Source organism: Oncorhynchus gorbuscha, unplaced genomic scaffold (genome assembly GCF_021184085.1).
Source record: "Oncorhynchus gorbuscha isolate QuinsamMale2020 ecotype Even-year unplaced genomic scaffold, OgorEven_v1.0 Un_scaffold_1002, whole genome shotgun sequence".
NCBI lineage: Eukaryota > Metazoa > Chordata > Actinopteri > Salmoniformes > Salmonidae > Oncorhynchus > Oncorhynchus gorbuscha.
The window spans coordinates 27,031-47,500 of NW_025745919.1; the positions used below are offsets into that span (position 1 = coordinate 27,031).

The 20,470-nt window shown below is 44.9% G+C and overlaps 2 protein-coding genes across 4 annotated transcripts in view; one reads left to right on the forward strand and one right to left on the reverse strand.

Moving 5' to 3' along the window:
• Positions 1-393: 393 nt before the first annotated feature.
• LOC124020946 (deoxyuridine 5'-triphosphate nucleotidohydrolase, mitochondrial-like) lies at positions 394-4,902 on the forward strand. Of its 3 annotated transcripts, none has more exons than XM_046336260.1 (8): positions 394-586; positions 1,647-1,835; positions 2,317-2,467; positions 2,875-2,966; positions 3,624-3,668; positions 3,871-3,897; positions 4,266-4,336; positions 4,753-4,902. In XM_046336260.1, the coding sequence occupies exons 1-8, from the start codon at positions 526-528 to the stop codon at positions 4,807-4,809; spliced, it is 693 nt and encodes a 230-aa protein (XP_046192216.1). In that variant the 5' UTR covers positions 394-525; the 3' UTR covers positions 4,810-4,902. The 3 variants fall into 3 exon arrangements, with proteins under 3 accessions (XP_046192216.1, XP_046192215.1, XP_046192217.1); XM_046336259.1 differs by having other exon boundaries at positions 441-586; positions 3,871-3,945; XM_046336261.1 differs by lacking the exon at positions 1,647-1,835 and having other exon boundaries at positions 441-586; positions 3,871-3,945.
• A 2,462-nt stretch (positions 4,903-7,364) lies between these two features.
• LOC124020945 (fibrillin-1-like) overlaps positions 7,365-20,470 on the reverse strand; it is a 201,152-nt gene continuing 188,046 nt past the window's right edge. The window contains 4 exon segments of the mRNA XM_046336257.1: positions 7,365-7,966; positions 9,373-9,589; positions 10,135-10,378; positions 17,811-17,861. Coding sequence (XP_046192213.1) covers positions 7,586-7,966; positions 9,373-9,589; positions 10,135-10,378; positions 17,811-17,861 — 893 coding nt within the window. The 3' untranslated portion in view covers positions 7,365-7,585.

The following is a 20,470-nucleotide window of genomic DNA, read 5'->3' on the forward strand; positions in this document are numbered from 1 at the left end:
TCTTTCTCTAGGGACTCCATTTCCGCCGAGCATTCTCTTGGCCTGGCTTCGTTCGTTCCAAATCCTTGGCACAATTTCACGCGTCTGAAATTACAATATTCAAACCTTCTAATCACCTGTAAATGCCCTCTGGACAGGTGTAAAGAACGCGTGTAAAAATGCCCATAACAGGCGATCAAATCAAACCAAATCACACACTGGACAAAATGACATTTGACACTTTGAAAAAAGTAATTACAAATTTTCACTTGCAAGTGTTTTGAAACTCTTAGCCAACCTAACCTGACAAGCCTGTCAACATGTAATTCCCACTCGCCATCATCAAATGGACTCAAACTAGCCACAAATTCTGACGAACTCAATCGTCATGAAACGAAAATACAGTGATGCGTTTCTCTAGCTTGGTTTAATTCAAACTTTGATAAATAACGAGGAGCGCCCAAAATGTGTTTTGTGCAGGGAAGTGCTTAGTAATGTTCAAAACGAACAAATTAAAACGACAGGTCTTGACCAAACACCCACAGCATGACGGTAAACTCAGAACAGGGCAGAATGCATCAGGAAACCGTGCTTCGACAGTGGGAAAGTAAGTCAATTAGCACGGCATTGTTGTCATTTTATAACAGGGGATGATGATAAGCAGAAATAAGGGAGTGCTATCTGTCATTGTAGTAGAGTTTCTCTCAAACAATCCCCTTGTACTCAGCTAATAGCTAGCTAACATTAGCCAAAGCAAGCTAGCTAGCTACTGATAGTGCAACCCTAAGAAACAGTACAGGTGAAGATTAAACATTATCAGGCCTACTATACTGTACATATTACTCTAGAAATATTGTTAAATGAGTTTAGGTTGGAACTGTTGCTAGTAAAATACTAAATACTACATATTTTATTCTGGAATAAACTAATTGAAGCAAGATGCTTTTTGAGGCAAACACTCAGTTCTGGGTTGCTCATCTACAGCAGGAAGCAGTCTCCTGTCTAGACTGAAAAAGCAGTAATGTTCTAAGCTAGTTTGGCACAACATACCTATGCGAGTCAGGGTTCTCAACCCTGGCATACTTAAAAAACTAAAAAAACAGAGTTCAAAAACAGGCTCAATGCTGAGACATGCATGTTGAAAACTTCAACCACCCACACACCTCTCATTAGGACTGTGTGTTTAATCCAGTTTAGAATAAAATATATGTATTGTATGTTAACAGCAACAGTTACAACCTAGACCTTTTTTTCAACAATACTTTGTACAGTAGGCCTGATCATTTTTCATTTGCACTGTTACTTAGGGGTGCACTATCAAACTGAGCCTGTGTGTGTGTTCTGTTATACACCTGTGTGATGTGATCAATCAGTTTATTCCAGTTCCGAATTAAAATGACTAACACACAACCATTGATTGTTGGTTATGTTATTGTACACATTTTAAGATATTCATTACAAAGCTTAAATGTCCCACTTAACCAATACTCACTCTGCCTGTATTTAATTGTCAATACATTAGCAAAAATGTATAAACATATTTTCACTTTGTAGTTATGGGATATTGTGTATAGATGGGTGAGAGGAAAAAAAGATGTAATCAATTTGGAATTCGGTCTGTAACACAACATGTGGAATAAGTCAAGGGGTATGAATACTTTCTGAAGGCGCTGTAGCGGATGCCGCAGCCGGGGAGGACTGTATCTTTAACAAGATGGACCACTTCTTTGCAAAGCAGAGGCTCTACTGGCGGTGTTGTTCTTCGATTATCGCTGCCCAGTCTTCAGTACTCTCACACAGAACATTTTATCTGCATTCTCCCACTCTGGCCAGGAGAAAGGGATGCGAGAATGAAGGTAGCTCGTTGGCTAGCTACATTGCTATTCAGTAATAGCTCATGTTTGCTAGCACTAGCAGCTAGCTACTTTGCTATGCTAACTGGTTGTTGTATTATCAACTTTAGTATTAACATGATGTGTAGTTAATAAATGTGTAGGTACCGGTAATTGTACTGTTGTCAGATTTGTAGTCGAGTGTTTTACCGAAATCAAGATGCATCATTCAAGGATTAGTAAACTAAAGCTTTCCTGTCATTCAGCTCACAGCTGGTCAAGATGTCAGAACTCTCGCGAGATTTTCTTTTTTTTCAACTACGGGGAGGCAGATTCAATTGAAATTGGCGGGAATGTGTGCTTCCGAATAAGATTCAGAGAAGGAGCAACAACTCGCCATATTTGAACTATTTAGCTAACGTTAGTAAACTAACCATAGCAATTTTATTATTTCGGAATTAACTCAACTTTCTTACCACAAACTTTGTGAACATGCCTTGCTCAGAAGTGATAGACGCCGCAGAAGTTTCTCCACTGAAGAGGACAAAGCCACATGCAGAGAATGTGATATCGGTGCTGAAGTTCTCCAAGTTGTCTGAACATGCCACTGCTCCTACCCGGGGCTCTGCTAAAGCTGCAGGCTACGACCTGTTCAGGTGGGTCAGAGTCCGGGACATGGTCACTGGAAGTGATTTGAACGCTGTACATTTTACTGGCTTGTATTTACTTAGCTAGCTTGCTATTCACATAAGCAAGATAACGTTACTTGAATTCAATACGTTGCAGTGGGTGTATACTGCACGTGTCTGTTTATTTTTCTGCTATCAATCAAAAGTAAAACTGTAGTTAGCAAACGACTATGCATAATGTCTTCATCTCAAGCTACCTAACTAGGTAGCCTAGTCTTGCTTCATGTTTATATGACCAACTTTAACAGGAGAAAAGTTGGCAAACGGTAGTGCTAGCCTGCTCCTCCTACTAACGATGGGATGGGAGTTAGATGTAGGTCACTGCCTTTGTAAATTAGTGACTGTAAGCCACCTGTTGATGTTTTTTCTAACAGTGCCTATGACTACAGTATTGGTCCTATGGACAAGGCTATCGTGAAGACTGACCTCCAGATAGCAGTTCCGTCAGGCTGCTATGGCAGAGTGGGTGAGTAGGGTACCAGGACACAAACTTAAATGTTTTTAAAGAAAACATGTAATTGCACCCTGGTCTACGGGTATGTGGGGGTAGGTCTCTCTGGGTATTGTTTGACTTGACAGTGAGGGAGTTATTTTACTTTGACCTGGGTTGAACCAGAAACCTACATCTCTTTTACATAAAATAAATGTTTGAATTTTCTAACTACTTTTCATTGGGAAGGCAGAAAGCGATCAATTTTGCATGGCAACACAGAATCCTACTAATTACTACATGCTTAATTATGTCACTTTTGTTTTGAGCAAACATTGCAGTCAGCCAGAGCAGGATGCCTGGGAGGCAAGCCCAGTTTCAAATCTAATGCAATCAACTTTCAGCTGGTGCAATACATGCCTACACAGGCATCCGGGAAGATTAATCAAACCCCCTCATTACAACTGAAAGTGCAGATGACTGACTGCCTACCGACAAATCACCTTGCAACATAAATAACTACTCATTGTTATTGGTAGATCAGTCAGTCACAATTTACCCACAATGCAACACGTCAATGGAGACTACTTTCACACTCATCTCGTTCAACCCCTCTTTCTCATCTCCCCTTCACTTTTCTCCAGCATAAAACATTATGGAGTTTAGTCATTTGATGTATTTTTTTTTTCACAGCACCACGGTCTGGCCTGGCTGCAAAACACTTCATCGATGTTGGGGGTGAGTTTACTTTTTGACCTTAAGATATTAATATAACATTTTTCCTAAGAGATGGGTTATAAAAATGGCAGGAAAGTGGTAACCATAGTTCTGATGGAGATTTCATGAACCCAAGTCACTCTTTGGCTGTTCTAACCAGAGTCTAGAACATAGAACTGACATGACAGCTAGGCTAACTGGAGTGCCTGTCTCCCCCCCCCAGCTGGAGTAGTGGATGAGGACTATAGAGGTAATGTGGGGGTGGTGCTGTTCAACTTCAGCAAGGTAACCTTTGAAGGTGAGCTTTACAAATAATCATTCACGTGCCACCTTTCCAAACTCAAAGCATTGAAAGCACTTTGTATCCATGATTAAAAGGGACCATCTGCAGTTGGTACATCCATTTATTTTTTTATTACTTTTACGTTAATTATATACCCTTTGCTCTTTGAAAAAAAAAAACTTAAATGCCTCATCAGAAACTGAACACTTGTTTTACTGATTTCTCAATCCAAATGCATTTCACATTGAGATCTGTTTTCCAGTGAAACATTGTAGTGAAGGTGTTGGGGAAACTGGGTGACCTATAGAGTGATGGTGTTTCTTTCTGTGTCCCAGTGAAAAAAGGGGACCGTGTGGCTCAGCTGGTGTGCGAGAGGATCTGCTACCCAGACCTACAGGAGCTAAAGGTACTTCACACTTCTCTATAGACTGAATATGACCATTTATAGTGTTACCATACATGCTCAGACCTAGTGGTGAATTGCTGATCACAGCTTTACGATCCAATTCACACAAACCTTAAATGGACACACCTTGTCAAGCTGTCTCATTTCATTTAAACTTGAGACTGAAATGTCGATTTTTAAAGTGCATCTTATTTCTGTGAGAATGAGCCTTGAGCCCTTAGGGCTGTTTTTCTCGACTCTGGTCGAGCATCGTCCTGGACTTAACCTCTTCACTTTAACAATTTCCATTGAACATACTTTTCGTCCTGGACTAGGCTAAATCTGTGTTTGGGAAAACTGGGCTCGTTCGCATAAAGTCACTAAAATACCCTTCGCTCCAGTGTTGTAGTATTAACTGTGTCTTCCCTCTGTTTCAGACTCTGGATGAGACTGAGCGTGGGGCTGGAGGATTTGGCTCCACAGGCAGCAACTGATACATCAACATTGTAAATAAACCAGCTTATTAGTTCTGTTATGTCATTGTACAATAATTACATTGTTTAATAAAGATTGTTATTATCCCTTTGCTTCACTGTCTATGCCTGCTGATTTGGCCATTAATGGCAATGAAACATCACTGATTTTCTTGTCTGTGTGGCTCGGTTTGCAAGAGCATGGTTCTAGAGATGCCAGTGTTGCAGGTTCAATTCCAATTGGGGAAACCTATATGAAAATGTCGGCTATGCCCACTTATGTATATCGGCTTTGGATAGAATTCTATGTAAGTCTGTACCCTGAATGACCACTAAGTGGTGCTGTTAAACCATTTCTTTTCATAGTTCGAGGGAGTTTCCCTGTCTTAGGGACCAAACCCTTCACACAGGCTCATATTTGGGCAGCATGTTGGCAACCAAAACATTCCACTGTACCGTTACATGTTAGATCTGTTAACTGTAGAATCAGAAGGCTAATGTGAACCACACCAGGGAGGAGGTTCACTGAGAAATAGGTACAGAGTTCCAGGCTGACTAACTTGCAGATGCATGCCAGATCTTACAACGCCTGGTTAGGTATTTTATGTCTCAGCTAACCACGTTATAGCAATCTGTCGATAGCACTCGGTGACGTGGCACGCAACCATTGGTTGATGCATGCAACGTCTGAGAAGGGGAATGTGACCCTTGCCTTCTAGATGCAGTCATTGGGTTGTATTGAACTGGATATGGTGGCTGTGGTTCAGTAGTCTTCCGTTTTTATAGTCTCTGGAATTACAATAGCTTCCTTCCCTCATCCTTTCATTAGGCCGAGATGCTAGGTAGAAGCAGGAAGCATTGTGGAGAGATGTCACCAGTCCTTTCAGCTGTCAGTAATGAAAGCAAGGAACCAAGGAAGGGTAGATTTAGGGCAGCAGGTAGCCTAGCGGTTTAGAGCATTGGGCCAGTAAACGAAAGGTTAATCAACGGTTCAAATCTCTTGAGTGGACTAGGTGAAAAAAATCTGCTTCTGCTAAATGAGAAATGTAATTTAAGCATACACTAAAAACCATGGTTAATGAATGTGCATTAAGTGCTTTTTAGCCCAGGATTAGGCTTAATCTGTGTCTGGGAATTTGGCCCTTAGTGGTTAAAATACATCCCATAAATAGCATAATCTGCAAAGAGAGGAAGTGAAGTTGGGAGACAGGGACAACAATGAAACCTTTTAAACAAAAAAACAAGTTTTTATTGTGACTTTACAACTAAACCCTCACTGATGTGACAGAGCGACAGACGGATGAGTCTGCGGCTGGTCTGATTGACTTCGCTACGGAGCACTGATGTGACAGAGCGACAGACGGTTGAGTCTGGGGCTGGTCTGATTGACTTCGCTACGGAGCACTGATTGTACGAGCGAAAAGTGTGTGGCCGTGACGACCTCAGTGCATAATCATGAAGGCACAGGTTTGGCATCATCAGAACGGTGTATGTTTTGAGTGTGTTTGAGGGCGTGTGTATGTATTTGTGTTGTGTGTGTGTGTTTTTGTGTGTGTGTATACAGTTTATCAAAGGAAGTAGGTCATTATAAGCACCATTACACCCCCTCCTCTCAGGGGCGTTCTCTAGTTTACAAAATGCTTCATAGATTAACATTCTAAACATGGCATTGATTACAGTATAAACACACTTCATTTACATGTGGTATAGAGAGCAGACAGGCTGTTACTTTGGTTTTGGTTGAAAAGAAGATGTCTGACATCTTATTAAAAGGACAGTAGACAGACAGCTACTGTGTGTTGAGTATTACAGTGCATTTATAAGTCTATGTGGATTTGTTACTAGCACCAGTAAATATGTGTAATGCTGAAGTCTAGTCAATGGGGAAGATGAAGAAGCATAGTTATGAGGAAGAGGGGTCCTTCTAGCTAAAGACTTTAGCTACGGTTCGATTCCCTACCCTTCTCCCCTCAGGGATTTGAAAGGAATGGACTGGTTTACCTAATATGGTGGAAACTCTCCTTAGCAGCCAATGCTTTGTGAACCATGAAGGGGGAGTGAGCAAGTGCACACTTCAGGGAGAAGGGTGGAGAATCTGAACGCTGCCTTTCACTTCCACCTCTGCCAAGCTGTGAACACTCAGCATCAGTGACTTCTGCACTCTGCTACTCAGTCCAAATCCACCGCTAGCCCCTACCTCCTACCCCATACTCCCTAGCTACCCTCATGGTCTTGGGGGTAGGGGCTATGGGTGGATATGGCATTTGCCTTACATGTCCCACAAAAGAGTGGCAGATTCCACATATCATCATACAAAACCTATTTCATATAAACCTTTTTCATTAAAAAAAAACAAAAAAAACATTCAAACCAGAGCTTCCTGCACAGAGCAGTTTAGAGTGGTTATTGTTGTGTCATTGTCATGTCTTCCCTCCATGTCATTCTCATTCTCTAAGCCTTTCTTCAGACAGCCATACTGTAGCCAGTGGGTTAGGCCTACACTGTAGCACTAAAGGTTGTATCTATGATATGTAGAATCATCTTTGGGAATCAAACAACGCAATCCCCCTCCCCCACCCACCCATTAGTCTCTTTGGCGTTGAGATTGTCCCAAGCTCTCTCTCAGAGTAGGTAGAAGTTGCCCATAACCACTGACCCAGTGTCAGATCTTCTCTCCCCATCCTAATGGTTGAGATATGGATCAAGGGTAAATGAATCTGTTCCTAGACCAGTGTTTACAGGCAGACACTCCCCACCCAGCCCAGACCAGCCACCCCAGTCAGTCCTGTAGTGTAGGTTAATGCAGGACTATCTGCACCCTCATGGTGAGTGTGTCTCCCAGCTGGCCTGTGAGGTAGTCTTTATCGTTGCTGTCCTCCAGCGCTGCCAGCTCCTTCTTCCTGTACACGGCCACGCTACTGATCTGCAGGAAGTAGGCTCCAGGGGGGAGGGACTTCCTCTTGGACAGGTGCAGGTAGCTAAGCCCCTCCCTCTGGCTGATCTTGAAGTAGCCCAGTTCGTTGCCGTAGTCGATGGAGTAGCGCACGTGGTTGTTGAGTGTGGACAGGGCCGGGGTGAACTCCAGGATGTGGTCTCGGCTGGACAGGCCGGACATGTTTAGGTTGAACAGCAGGGTGTCCTCAATGTCCACACTCTCCAGACTCACTGTCTCCTGATGCTGAGGACACAGGACAGGTTACATATAGATATACAGTATTATACAGACATATGATGTGGAACACTGTCCAGACTCCCTGTCTCCTGATGCTGAGGACACAGGACAGGTTACATATAGATATACAGTATTATACAGACATATGATGTGGAACACTGTCCAGACTCACTGTCTCCTGATGCTGAGGACACAGGACAGGTTACATATAGATATACAGTATTATACAGACATATGATGTGTAACACTGTCCAGACTCACTGTCTCCTGATGCTGAGGACACAGGACAGGTTACATATAGATATACAGTATTATACAGACATATGATGTGTAACACTGTCCAGACTCCCTGTCTCCTGATGCTGAGGACACAGGACAGGTTACATATAGATATACAGTATTATACAGATATATGATGTGGAACACTGTCCAGACTCCCTGTCTCCTGATGCTGAGGACACAGGACAGGTTACATATAGATATACAGTATTATACAGATATATGATGTGGAACACTGTCCAGACTCACTGTCTCCTGATGCTGAGGACACAGGACAGGTTATATACAGTATTATACAGACATATGATGTGTAACACTGTCCAGACTCACTGTCTCCTGATGCTGAGGACACAGGACAGGTTACATATAGATATACAGTATTATACAGATATATGATGTGGAACACTGTCCAGACTCACTGTCTCCTGATGCTGAGGACACAGGACAGGTTATATACAGTATTATACAGACATATGATGTGGAACACTGTCCAGACTCACTGTCTCCTGATGCTGAGGACACAGGACAGGTTACATATAGATATACAGTATTATACAGACATATGATGTGGAACACTGTCCAGACTCACTGTCTCCTGATGCTGAGGACACAGGACAGGTTACATATAGATATACAGTATTATACAGATATATGATGTGTAACACTGTCCAGACTCACTGTCTCCTGATGCTGAGGACACAGGACAGGTTACATATAGATATACAGTATTATACAGACATATGATGTGGAACACTGTCCAGACTCACTGTCTCCTGATGCTGAGGACACAGGACAGGTTACATATAGATATACAGTATTATACAGACATATGATGTGGAACACTGTCCAGACTCACTGTCTCCTGATGCTGAGGACACAGGACAGGTTACATACAGTATTATACAGATATATGATGTGTAACACTGTCCAGGTTCACTGTCTCCTGATGCTGAGGACACAGGACCATGTAGTAGGTGGATTATGTAAACACTGACAACACTCAACACTCCGGATCCTGATGACACAACACAGGACCACACAGTTAATATGTACTCCGGATTCAGTGAAGAGCAGGCAAGACATGATAGCATGACCATTCTAGGGTCCACCAGACCACGACAGACAGACATTACCTGTGCGTTGTCCAGAGGTTGCTCCAGCGTTGAGTTGGTGTCGCGGCGTTTGCGCCCCTTCTTGGGGTAACCGTTGATCTTACACTCGTAGCAGGCCTCAGGAGACAGATCGTTGTCACCCACCTCTGCTGCTCCTCCTCCTCCTCCTCCTCCTCCTCCTCCTCCCCCCTGGCCCAGACTCACACCACTACCAAAGCCCACGCCTGACACACAGTGCCTGGAACACACAGAAAGGAGTCAATCACAAACACACAGGGCATAAAATCATACCCAAACACCATCTTGCCTATCCATGGGCTAGCTGACAATATCACCAAAACAATGTGCACACTTCAATGGGACAGGGGCCTATGTGTTGTTGTGATTGTGGATGGCCAGATAGCTACCAACAATGACAATAAAGTGACTCGTTTCAGCTAGTTTCATCTTGTTCTTGATACCATGTCTTTTTTAGGGGTTTTGACTGATTTCATTACAATGCTAATAAGGCTAAAATTCGCTAGCTAGCTAACCAACAACTGAAACGATGTAATTGAGAGACATTGTGCTCATTTATATATGTTTTCAATAAATATCGGAGACAAAATGTAGTTTACATGTTGTCAACAATCTGAGCCAACCCTGTCTGTTTTGTCCCATAGTTACACACGTGTTGGTTTTGTTGCTAAACAACAAACCCGTCTATCCATCAAAATTGATAATGATCAAACACGCGCACGCACGCACGCACGCACGCACGCACACACAGTCTCAATCACTCACCCCTGTCCAGCGCGGTAGTATCCAGGTGGACAGCCACAGAGATACCCTCCGTCTGTGTTGGAGCAGCCGTAGTTACATGGATTAGAGGAGGAGGAGCACTCGTTGATGTCACTGCACCCCCCCTGGTCTCCGTAGTTGAACCCAGTGGGACAGAGGCAACGGAAGCTCCCCAGGGTGTTATGGCACGACGCTCCCCCACAGATCTGAGTGTTCTGGCACTCGTTCTCATCTGACCACAGGAAGCAAACAACACAGACAGGAAGTCAACAAAACAAACAGATGTCAAATATGGGTCAAACCTCGGCCAGAGAACACAAACAATACTGAGAAACTCTTGAAGGGAATGAGGAAACCATCTGTAGTACCGGTTCATCTGATAAACATTGGCCGTGTTCTTTTTGGGAAAGGCCACTGAATATCAATGCTGTAATTCCCATCAGTAGAGTCAAGTTAAAGTGCCAGCGACTCAGTTATAACAACAGTGTTCATGTAGGACAGTGACTCAGGGAGGGAGCTCTTCCAGTAATCTAGAGAGGAACAAGTTCAACTTCCAGGAAAGGGATGTAGATTTGATGTTGAGGGAGAGAGAAAGACAGAAGACAGACAGACAGGGGGGAGAGAAAGACAGAAGACAGACAGAGAGAAAGACAGGGGAGAAAAAGACAGAAGACAGACAGAGAGGGGGGGAGAAAGACAGAAGACAGACAGAGAGAAAGGGACAGACAAAAGAAAGAAGACAGACAGACAGGGGGGAGAGACAGAAGACAGAAGACAGACAGAGAGGGGGGGAGACAGACAGAAGACAGACAGACAGGGGGGAGAAAAAGACAGAAGACAGACAGACAGGGGGGGGGGAGAGAAAGACAGAAGACAGACAGACAGGGGGGGAGAAAAGAAATAAGACAGACAGACAGAAAGACAGAAGACAGGGGGAGAGAAAGACAGAAGACAAAACAGACAGACAGGGGGAGAGAAAGACAGAAGACAGACAGACAGGGAAAGGGAGAGAAAGAGATAAAGACAGAAGACAGACAGACAGGGGGGGAGAGAAAGACAGAAGACAGACAGACAGGGGGGAGAGACAGAAAGACAGAGAAAGACAGAAGACAGACAGACAGGGGGAGAGAAAGACAGAAGACAGACAGACAGGGGGGAGAAGAGAAAGACAGAAGACAGACAGACAGGGGGGAGAGAAAGACAGAAGACAGACAGACAGACAGGGGGAGAGAAAGACAGAAGACAGACAGACAGAAGACAGACAGAGGGAGAGAAAGACAGAAGACAGACAGACAGGGGGGGAGAAAGACAGAAGACAGACAGACAGGGGGGAGAGAAAGACAGAAGACAGACAGACAGGGGGAGAGAAAGACAGAAGACAGACAGACAGACAGGGGGAGAGAAAGACAGAAGACAGACAGACAGACAGGGGGAGAGAAAGACAGAAGACAGAAGAAACAGACAGGGGGGAGAGAAAGACAGAAGACAGACAGACAGAAAGACAGAAGACAGACAGGGGGAGAGAAAGACAAAGAAGACAGACAGACAGGGGGAGAGAAAGACAGAAGACAGACAGACAGGGGGGAGAGAAAGACAGAAGACAGACAGACAGGGGGGGAGACAGAAAGACAGACAGACAGACAGACAGACAGACAGAAGGGGAGAGAAAGACAGAAGACAGACAGACAGGGGGAGAGAAAGACAGAAGACAGACAGACAGGGGGAGAGAAAGACAGACAGACAGGGGGAGAGAAAGACAGAAGACAGACAGACAGGGGGAGAGAAAGACAGACAGACAGACAGACAGACAGGGGGGAGAGAAAGACAGAAGACAGACAGACAGGGGGGGGAGAGAGACAGAAGACAGAAGACAGACAGACAGGGGGAGAGAAAGACAGAAGACAGACAGACAGGGGGGGAGAGAAAGACAGAAGACAGACAGACAGACAGGGGGAGAGAAAGACAGAAGACAGACAGACAGGGGGACAGAAAGACAGACAGACAGACAGACAGACAGACAGACAGACAGACAGACAGACAGACAGAAGACAGACAGACAGGGGGAGAGACAGACAGACAGGGGGAGAGAGAAGACAGAAGACAGACAGACAGGGGGAGAGAAAGACAGAAGACAGACAGACAGGGGGGAGAGAAAGACAGAAGACAGACAGACAGGGGGAGAGAAAGACAGAAGACAGACAGACAGGGGGAGAGAAAGACAGAAGACAGACAGACAGGGGAGAGAAAGAGAGAAAGACAGAAGACAGACAGACAGGGGGAGAGAAAGACAGAAGACAGACAGACAGACAGGGGGGAGAGAAAGACAGAAGACAGACAGACAGGGAGGGACAGAAAGACAGAAGACAGACAGACAGAGACAGGACAGACAGGAGACAGACAGACAGAAGAGAGAAAGACAGAAGACAGACAGACAGGGGGAGAGAAAGACAGAAGACAGACAGACAGGGGGAGAAAGACAGACAGACAGACAGACAGACAGACAGACAGACAGACAGACAGACAGACAGACAGACAGACAGACAGACAGAAGACAGACAGACAGGGGGAGACAGACAGACAGGGGGAGAGACAGACAGACAGGGGGGAGAGAAAGACAGAAGACAGACAGACAGGGGGGAGAGAAAGACAGAAGACAGACAGACAGGGGGAGAGAAAGACAGAAGACAGACAGACAGGGGGAGAGAAAGACAGAAGACAGACAGACAGACAGACAGGGGGGGACAGAGAGAAAGACAGAAGACAGACAGACAGGGGGAGAGAAAGACAGAAGACAGACAGACAGGGGGGGGGGAGAGAAAGACAGAAGACAGACAGACAGACAGGGGGAGAGAAAGACAGAAGACAGACAGACAGGGGGAGAGAAAGACAGAAGACAGACAGACAGAGAGAAAGAAAGACAGACAGACAGACAGACAGAGAGAAAGAAAGACAGACAGACAGGGGGAGAAAGAAAGACAGACAGACAGAAAGACAGACAGACAGGGGGGAGAGAAAGACAGAAGACAGACAGACAGGGGGGAGAGAAAGACAGAAGACAGACAGACAGGAGAGAAAGACAGAAGACAGACAGACAGACAGGGCGGGGAGAGAAAGACAGAAGACAGACAGACAGGGGGAGAGAAAGACAGAAGAAAGAACAGACAGGGGGGAGAGAAAGACAGAAGACAGACAGACAGACAGGGGGAGAGAAAGACAGAAGACAGACAGACAGGGGGGACAGACAGACAGACAGACAGACAGACAGACAGACAGACAGACAGACAGACAGACAGACAGACAGAGAGACAGACAGACAGACAGACAGACAGACAGGGGGGAGAGAAAGACAGAAGACAGACAGACAGAAAGACAGGGGACAGAGAAGAAGACAGACAGAGAAGACAGACAGGACAGGGAAGACAGACAGAAAGACAGAAGACAGACAGACAGGGGGAGAGAAAGACAGAAGACAGACAGACAGGGGGAGAGAAGAAAGACAGAAGACAGACAGACAGGGGGGAGACAGACAGAGACAAAGACAGAAGACAGACAGACAGGGGGACAGACAGGGGGGAGACCAAGACAGAAGACAGACAGACAGGGGAGAGAGAAACAGACACAGACACAGACAGGGGGAGAGAAAGAGAGAAGACAGACAGACAGGGGGACAGAAGAGAGAAAGACAGAAGACAGACAGACAGGGGGGAGAGAAAGACAGAAGACAGACAGACAGGGGGAGAGGATAGACAGGGGACAGACAGACAGGGGGGAGAGAGAAGACAGACAGACAGGGGGAGAGAGAAAGACAAGACAAACAGACAGGGAGAGAAAGACAGAAGACAGACAGACAGGGGGAGAGAAAGACAGAAGACAGACAGACAGGGGGGGGGAGAGAAAGACAGAAGACAGACAGACAGGGGGAGAGAAAGACAGAAGACAGACAGACAGGGGGAGAGAAAGACAGAAGACAGACAGACAGGGGGGAGAGAAAGACAGAAGACAGACAGACAGGGGGGGAGAGAAAGACAGAAGACAGACAGACAGGGGGGGAAAGACAGAGACAGACAGACAGGGGGAGAGAAAGACAGAAGACAGACAGACAGACAGGGGGAGAGAAAGACAGAAGACAGACAGACAGGGGGGAAGACAGACAGACAGAGACAGACAGACAGAGACAGGGACAGACAGACAGAAAGGGGGAGACAAAGACAGAAGACAGACAGACAGGGGGGAGAGAAGACAGACAGAGACAGGGGGGAGAGAAAGACAGAAGACAGACAGACAGGAAGGACAGAGAGACAGACAGAAGACAGACAGACAGGGGAGAAAGACAGAGACAGACAGACAGGGGGAGAGACAGACAGAGAGAGAGACAGACAGGGGGGGGGAGAGACAGACAGACAGAGAGAGACAGACAGACAGACAGGGGGAGAGAGAGACAAGACAGACAGACAGAGAGAGACAGACAGACAGAGGGAGAGACAGACAGAAGACAGACAGACAGGGGGAGAGAAAGACAGAAGACAGACAGACAGACTAGAAAGACAGAAGACAGACAGACAGGGGGAGAGAAAGACAGAAGACAGACAGACAGAGAGAAGACAGAAGACAGACAGACAGGGGGAGAGAAAGACAGAAGACAGAGACAGACATTACTATCTACAGAGACAGAGACAGACATTACTAGACAGACAGGGGGGAGAGAAAGAGATTCAGACAGACAGACAGGGGGAGAGAAAGACAGAAGACAGACAGACAGGGGGACAGAAAGACAGAAGACAGACAGACAGGGGGGAGAGACAGAGAGAGAAGACAGACAGACAGGGGAGAGACTCAGAAGACAGACAGACAGGGGGAGAGAAAGAGAGAAGACAGACAGACAGGGGGGAAAGAGACAGACAGACAGAGACAGGGAGAGAGAGACAGACAGACTACAGAGAGAAAGACAGAGACAGACAGACAGAGAGACAGACAGAAGACAGACAGAGAGGGGGAGAGACATTCAGACAGACAGAGAGAGAGACATTCATTACTATCTACAGAGAGAGAGACATTCATTACTAGACAGACAGACAGAGAAAGACAGAAGACAGACAGACAGACAGAGAGAAAGACACATTACAGACAGACAGGGAGAGAGACAGACAGACAGAGAGAGAGAGACACAGACTATCTACAGAGAGAGAGACATTCATTACTATCTACAGAGAGAGAGACAGAAGACATTACTATCTACAGAGAGAGAGAGAGAGAGACATTACTATCTACAGAGAGAGAGACAGACTATCTACAGAGAGAGAGACATTACTATCTACAGAGAGAGACAGACAGACATTAGACAGACTACAGAGACAGAGAGACAGACAGACAGAGAGACAGACTATCTACAGAGAGAGAGACAGAAGACAGACTATCTACAGAGAGAGAGACATTCATTACTATCTCAGACAGACATTACTATCTACAGAGAGAGAGACATTACTATCTACAGAGAGAGAGACAGACAGACTAGACAGACAGAGAGAGAGACATTCAAGACTATCTACAGAGAGAGAGACAGACAGACTATCTACAGACAGACAGACAGACTATCTACAGAGAGAGAGACACATTACTATCTACAGAGAGAGAGAGACATTACTATCTACAGAGAGAGAGAGAGACATTACTACTACAGAGAGAGAGACATTCATTACTATCTGGGGAGAGAGAGAGAGAGACAGACATTACTATCTACAGAGAGAGACAGACATTACTATCTACAGAGAGAGAGACATTCATTACTATCTACAGAGAGAGAGAGACATTACTATCTACAGAGAGAGAGAGACATTACTATCAGACAGGGGGAGAGAGAGACAGACATTCCTATCTACAGAGAGAGAGACATTACAGAAGACAGACTACAGAGAGAGAGAGACAGAGACTATCTACAGACAGAGAGAGAGAAAGACATTACTATCTACAGAGAGAGAGAGAGACATTACTATCTACAGACAGAGAGAGACATTCATTACTATCTACAGAGAGAGACATTCATTACTATCTACAGAGAGAGAGACATTCATTACTATCTACAGAGAGAGAGAGACATTACTATCTACAGAGGAGAGAAAGACAAGACATCTATCTACAGAGAGAGAGACAGACATACCTATCTACAGAGAGAGAGACATTCATTACTATCTACAGAGAGAGAGACATTCATTACTATCTACAGAGAGAGAGACAGACATTACTATCTACAGAGAGAGAGACAGACAGACTATCTACAGAAAGACAGAGACATTACTATCTACAGAGAAAGAGAGACATTCATTACTATCTACAGAGAGAGAGAGACATTCATTACTATCTACAGGGGGAGAGAGAGACACATTACTATCTACAGAGAGAGAGACATTCATTACTATCTACAGACAGGGGGGAGAGAGAGAGACAGACTATCTACAGAGAGAGAGACAGACATTACTATCTACAGAGAGAGAGAGAGAGACATTACTATCTACAGGAGAGAGAGACAGACAGACAGGGGAGAGAAAGACATTACTATCTACAGAGAGAGAGACATTCATTACTATCTACAGAGAGAGAGACATTCATTACTATCTACAGAGAGAGACAGACATTACTATCTACAGAGAGAGAGAGAGACATTACTATCTACAGAGAGACATTCATTACTATCTACAGAGAGAGAGAGACAGACATCTACAGGGAGAGAGAGAGACATTACTATCTACAGAGAGAGAGACATTCATTACTATCTACAGAGAGACAGACATTCATTACTATCTACAGAGAGAGACATTCATTACTATCTACAGAGAGAGAGACATTACAGAAAGACATTCTACAGAGAGAGAGACATTCATTACTATCTACAGAGAGAGACAGAGACAGAGAGAGACTCATTACTATCTACAGAGAGAGAGAGACATTACTATCTGGAAGACAGAGAGCGGGAGAAGAGACAGGAGGAGAGAGGGAGACTGGGGGTGACGAGAGGTAGAGAGAGAAAGACCATTGGTCAACAACAGACTGTCTGAGTGACTTACAGACTGATTTACTGACTGACTGACTGACTGGGTGCATCTGTTTGACCTTGGCCAGTGCAGGACCAATGGAATGGTCTCAAATATGCAACCTTCACCCACCTTGTTACTCGGGCTAGGTAAAAGTAATTCACCACAGACTGACTGGCTGATTGACCAATGGACGACAGAGGAGGCTGTCTAGCCACAAAGTCATGGGAGCTGAAGTGCGGAATGGAAAACCCCTGTTGTAACCATGGCAACAGACTGCAAAATTCCACAACAAGTCGTTGTTAAGTTGTCATGGCGACAGTTCAGTTGAGCCCAATCTGATGTGTGATAGCAGACGGAGAACATTAAAGAGACAGACATGGGGAGAGATGGAAGATAAGTGGCTACATTTGGTTATGTTTGTAAAGCCTAGTCGAGTGGAGAGAGGGAGGAGTTTGTGTGTGTGTTTGTGTGTGTGTGTGTGTACAGTGTGTGTGTGTGTGTGACTATCTGTGTGTGTGAGAGTGACAGACAGTGTGTGTGTGTGTGAGAGAAAGTGTGTGTGTGAAAGACAGTGACAGACAGATGCAGGCAGTATGGTGCTGGGTGACAGCCTGGAGGACATTTGCAGGTGAATCAGAGAGATGGTGTTACACACAGGAACTGACAGACAGGGGTGCTGTTTGCTCTGACACTCATCCAGATCAGACAGGGGGAGAGAGAGACAGAGACAGAGAGAGAGAGACAGAGAGATCTACAGAGAGAGAGACAGACAGACAGAGAGAGAGAGAGAGAGAGAGACATTACTAGACAGAGAGAGAGAGAGGGGGATATCTACAGAGAGAGACATTCAGGGGGGACAGAGAGAGAGAGACAGGGGGGGATCTACAGAGAGAGAGACATTCAGGGGGGATCTAGAGAGAGACAGAGAGAGAGAGAGAGACAGAAGACAGACAGACAGGGGGGAGAGAGATTCAGAGACATTACTATCTACAGAGAGAGAGAGACAGACTATCTACAGAGAGAGAGACATTACTATCTACAGGGAGAGAGAGAGAGGACTAGACAGAGAGAGAGGGGACAGACTATCTACAGAGAGAGAGACAGAGAGACTAGGGGGACAGAGAGAGAGAGACAGACTATCAGACAGGGAGAGGAGAGAGAGACATTACTATCTAGAGAGAGAGAGAGACAGGGGGGATATCTACAGACAGACAGAGAGACAGAGAGAGAGAGAGAGACATTACTATCTAGAGAGAGAGATTCATTACTAGAGAGAGAGAGAGAGAGGGGGATTACTAGACAGAGAGAGAGAGACAGAGGGGGACAGAGAGAGAGACATTCATTACTATCTAGAGAGAGAGAGAGAGAGAGACAGACTAGACAGAGAGAGAGAGATTACTATCTACAGAGAGAGACAGACAGAGACAGACAGAGACAGAGACAGACTAGACAGAGAGAGAGAGAGACTATCTACAGAGAGAGAGACAGATTACTAGACAGAGATAGAGAGAGAGAGACAGACTAGACAGAGAGAGAGAGACATTCAGACTATCTACAGAGAGAGACAGACAGACAGACATCTAGACAGAGAGAGAGAGACAGACAGACTAGACAGACAGAGAGAGAGAGACAGAGAGAGGGGAGAGGGACAGAAGACAGACAGAGGGGGGGAAGAGACAGAGAGAGAGAGAGAGAGACAGATAGAGAGAGAGGAGACATTACTAGACAGAGAGAGAGACATCATTACTATCTACAGAGAGAGAGACAGACATTACTATCTACAGAGAGAGAGAGGGGGATGGACAGAGAGAGAGATTACTATCTACAGGAGAGAGAGAGACATTCCTAGACAGAGAGAGAGAGAGTGCCTAGGGGGATAGAAGAGAGAGAGGGGGAGAGCTATCTGGATTAGAGATTCATTACTATCTAGAGAGAGAGAGACTCATTACTATCTACAGAGAGAGAGAGAGAGAGATTCATTACTATCTACAGAGAGAGAGACTAGAGACTATCTACAGAGAGAGAGAGAGACATTACTATCATTACTAGAGAGAGAGAGACTCATTACTATCTAGAGAGAGACTATCTCATTACTATCTACAGAGAGAGACATTACTATCTACAGAGAGAGAGACATTACTATCTACAGAGACAGAGAGACATTACTATCTAGAGAGAGAGAGACATTACTATCTACAGAGAGAGACATTCATTACTATCTACAGAGAGAGAGGGAGAGAGAGAGACATTACTATCTAGAGAGAGAGAGAGACATTACTATCTACAGAGAGAGAGAGACTATTCATTACTATCTAGAGAGAGAGAGAGAGAGAGAGAGACATTACTATCTACAGAGAGAGAGAGACATTACTATCTACAGAGAGAGAGAGAGATCTAGAGAGAGAGATTCAGAGAGAGAGAGATTCATTACTATCTACAGAGAGAGAGAGAGACATTACTATCTAGAGAGAGAGAGAGAGAGAGACATTACTATCTACAGAGAGAGAGAGAGAGAGACATTCATTACTATCTACAGAGAGAGAGAGAGAGAGATTCATTACTAGAGAGAGAGAGAGACATTACTATCTACAGAGAGAGAGACATTACTATCTACAGAGAGAGAGAGAGAGACATTACTAGAGAGAGAGAGAGAGATTACTAGAGAGAGATGGGGGGGAGATTAGAGACAGAGAGAGAGAGAGATTCATTACTATCTACAGAGAGAGAGAGTCTCAGAGAGAGAGAGAGAGGGGAGACATTACTATCTACAGAGAGAGAGACATTCCTATCTACAGAGAGAGAGAGAGGAGACATTACTAGAGAGAGAGAGAGACATTCATTACTATCTACAGAGAGAGAGAGACATTACTATCTACAGAGAGAGAGAGACATTCCTATCTAGAGAGAGAGAGACATTCAGAGAGAGAGAGAGAGAGAGACATTCATTACTATCTACAGAGAGAGAGAGAGAGATTACTATACAGAGAGAGAGAGAGAGAGGATTCCTAGAGAGAGAGAGGACAGAGAGACTATCTATAGAGAGAGAGAGGGATTCATTACTATCTACAGAGAGAGAGAGAGACATTAGGGGGGACAGAGAGAGACATTCAGGGAGATCTACAGAGAGAGAGAGAGAGAGAGATTCATTACTATCTACAGAGAGAGATTCATTACTATCTAGAGAGAGAGAGAGATTCATTACTATCTAGAGAGAGAGACATTACTATCTACAGAGAGAGAGAGGAGAGATTCATTACTATCTACAGAGAGAGAGACAGAGAGATTACTATCTACAGAGGGAGAGAGACATT

What these genes read in the sequence shown, in the direction of transcription:
- LOC124020946 (XM_046336259.1), top strand. Translation starts at nt 526, where the DNA reads ATGACGGTAAACTCAGAACAGGGCAGAATGCATCAGGAAACCGTGCTT. An exon ending in AAAGGGATGCGAGAATGAAG is followed by an intron (nt 1,836 to 2,316) that starts GTAGCTCGTTGG and finishes TGCCTTGCTCAG; the next exon opens with AAGTGATAGACGCCGCAGAA. An exon ending in GCAGGCTACGACCTGTTCAG is followed by an intron (nt 2,468 to 2,874) that starts GTGGGTCAGAGT and finishes TTTTTCTAACAG; the next exon opens with TGCCTATGACTACAGTATTG.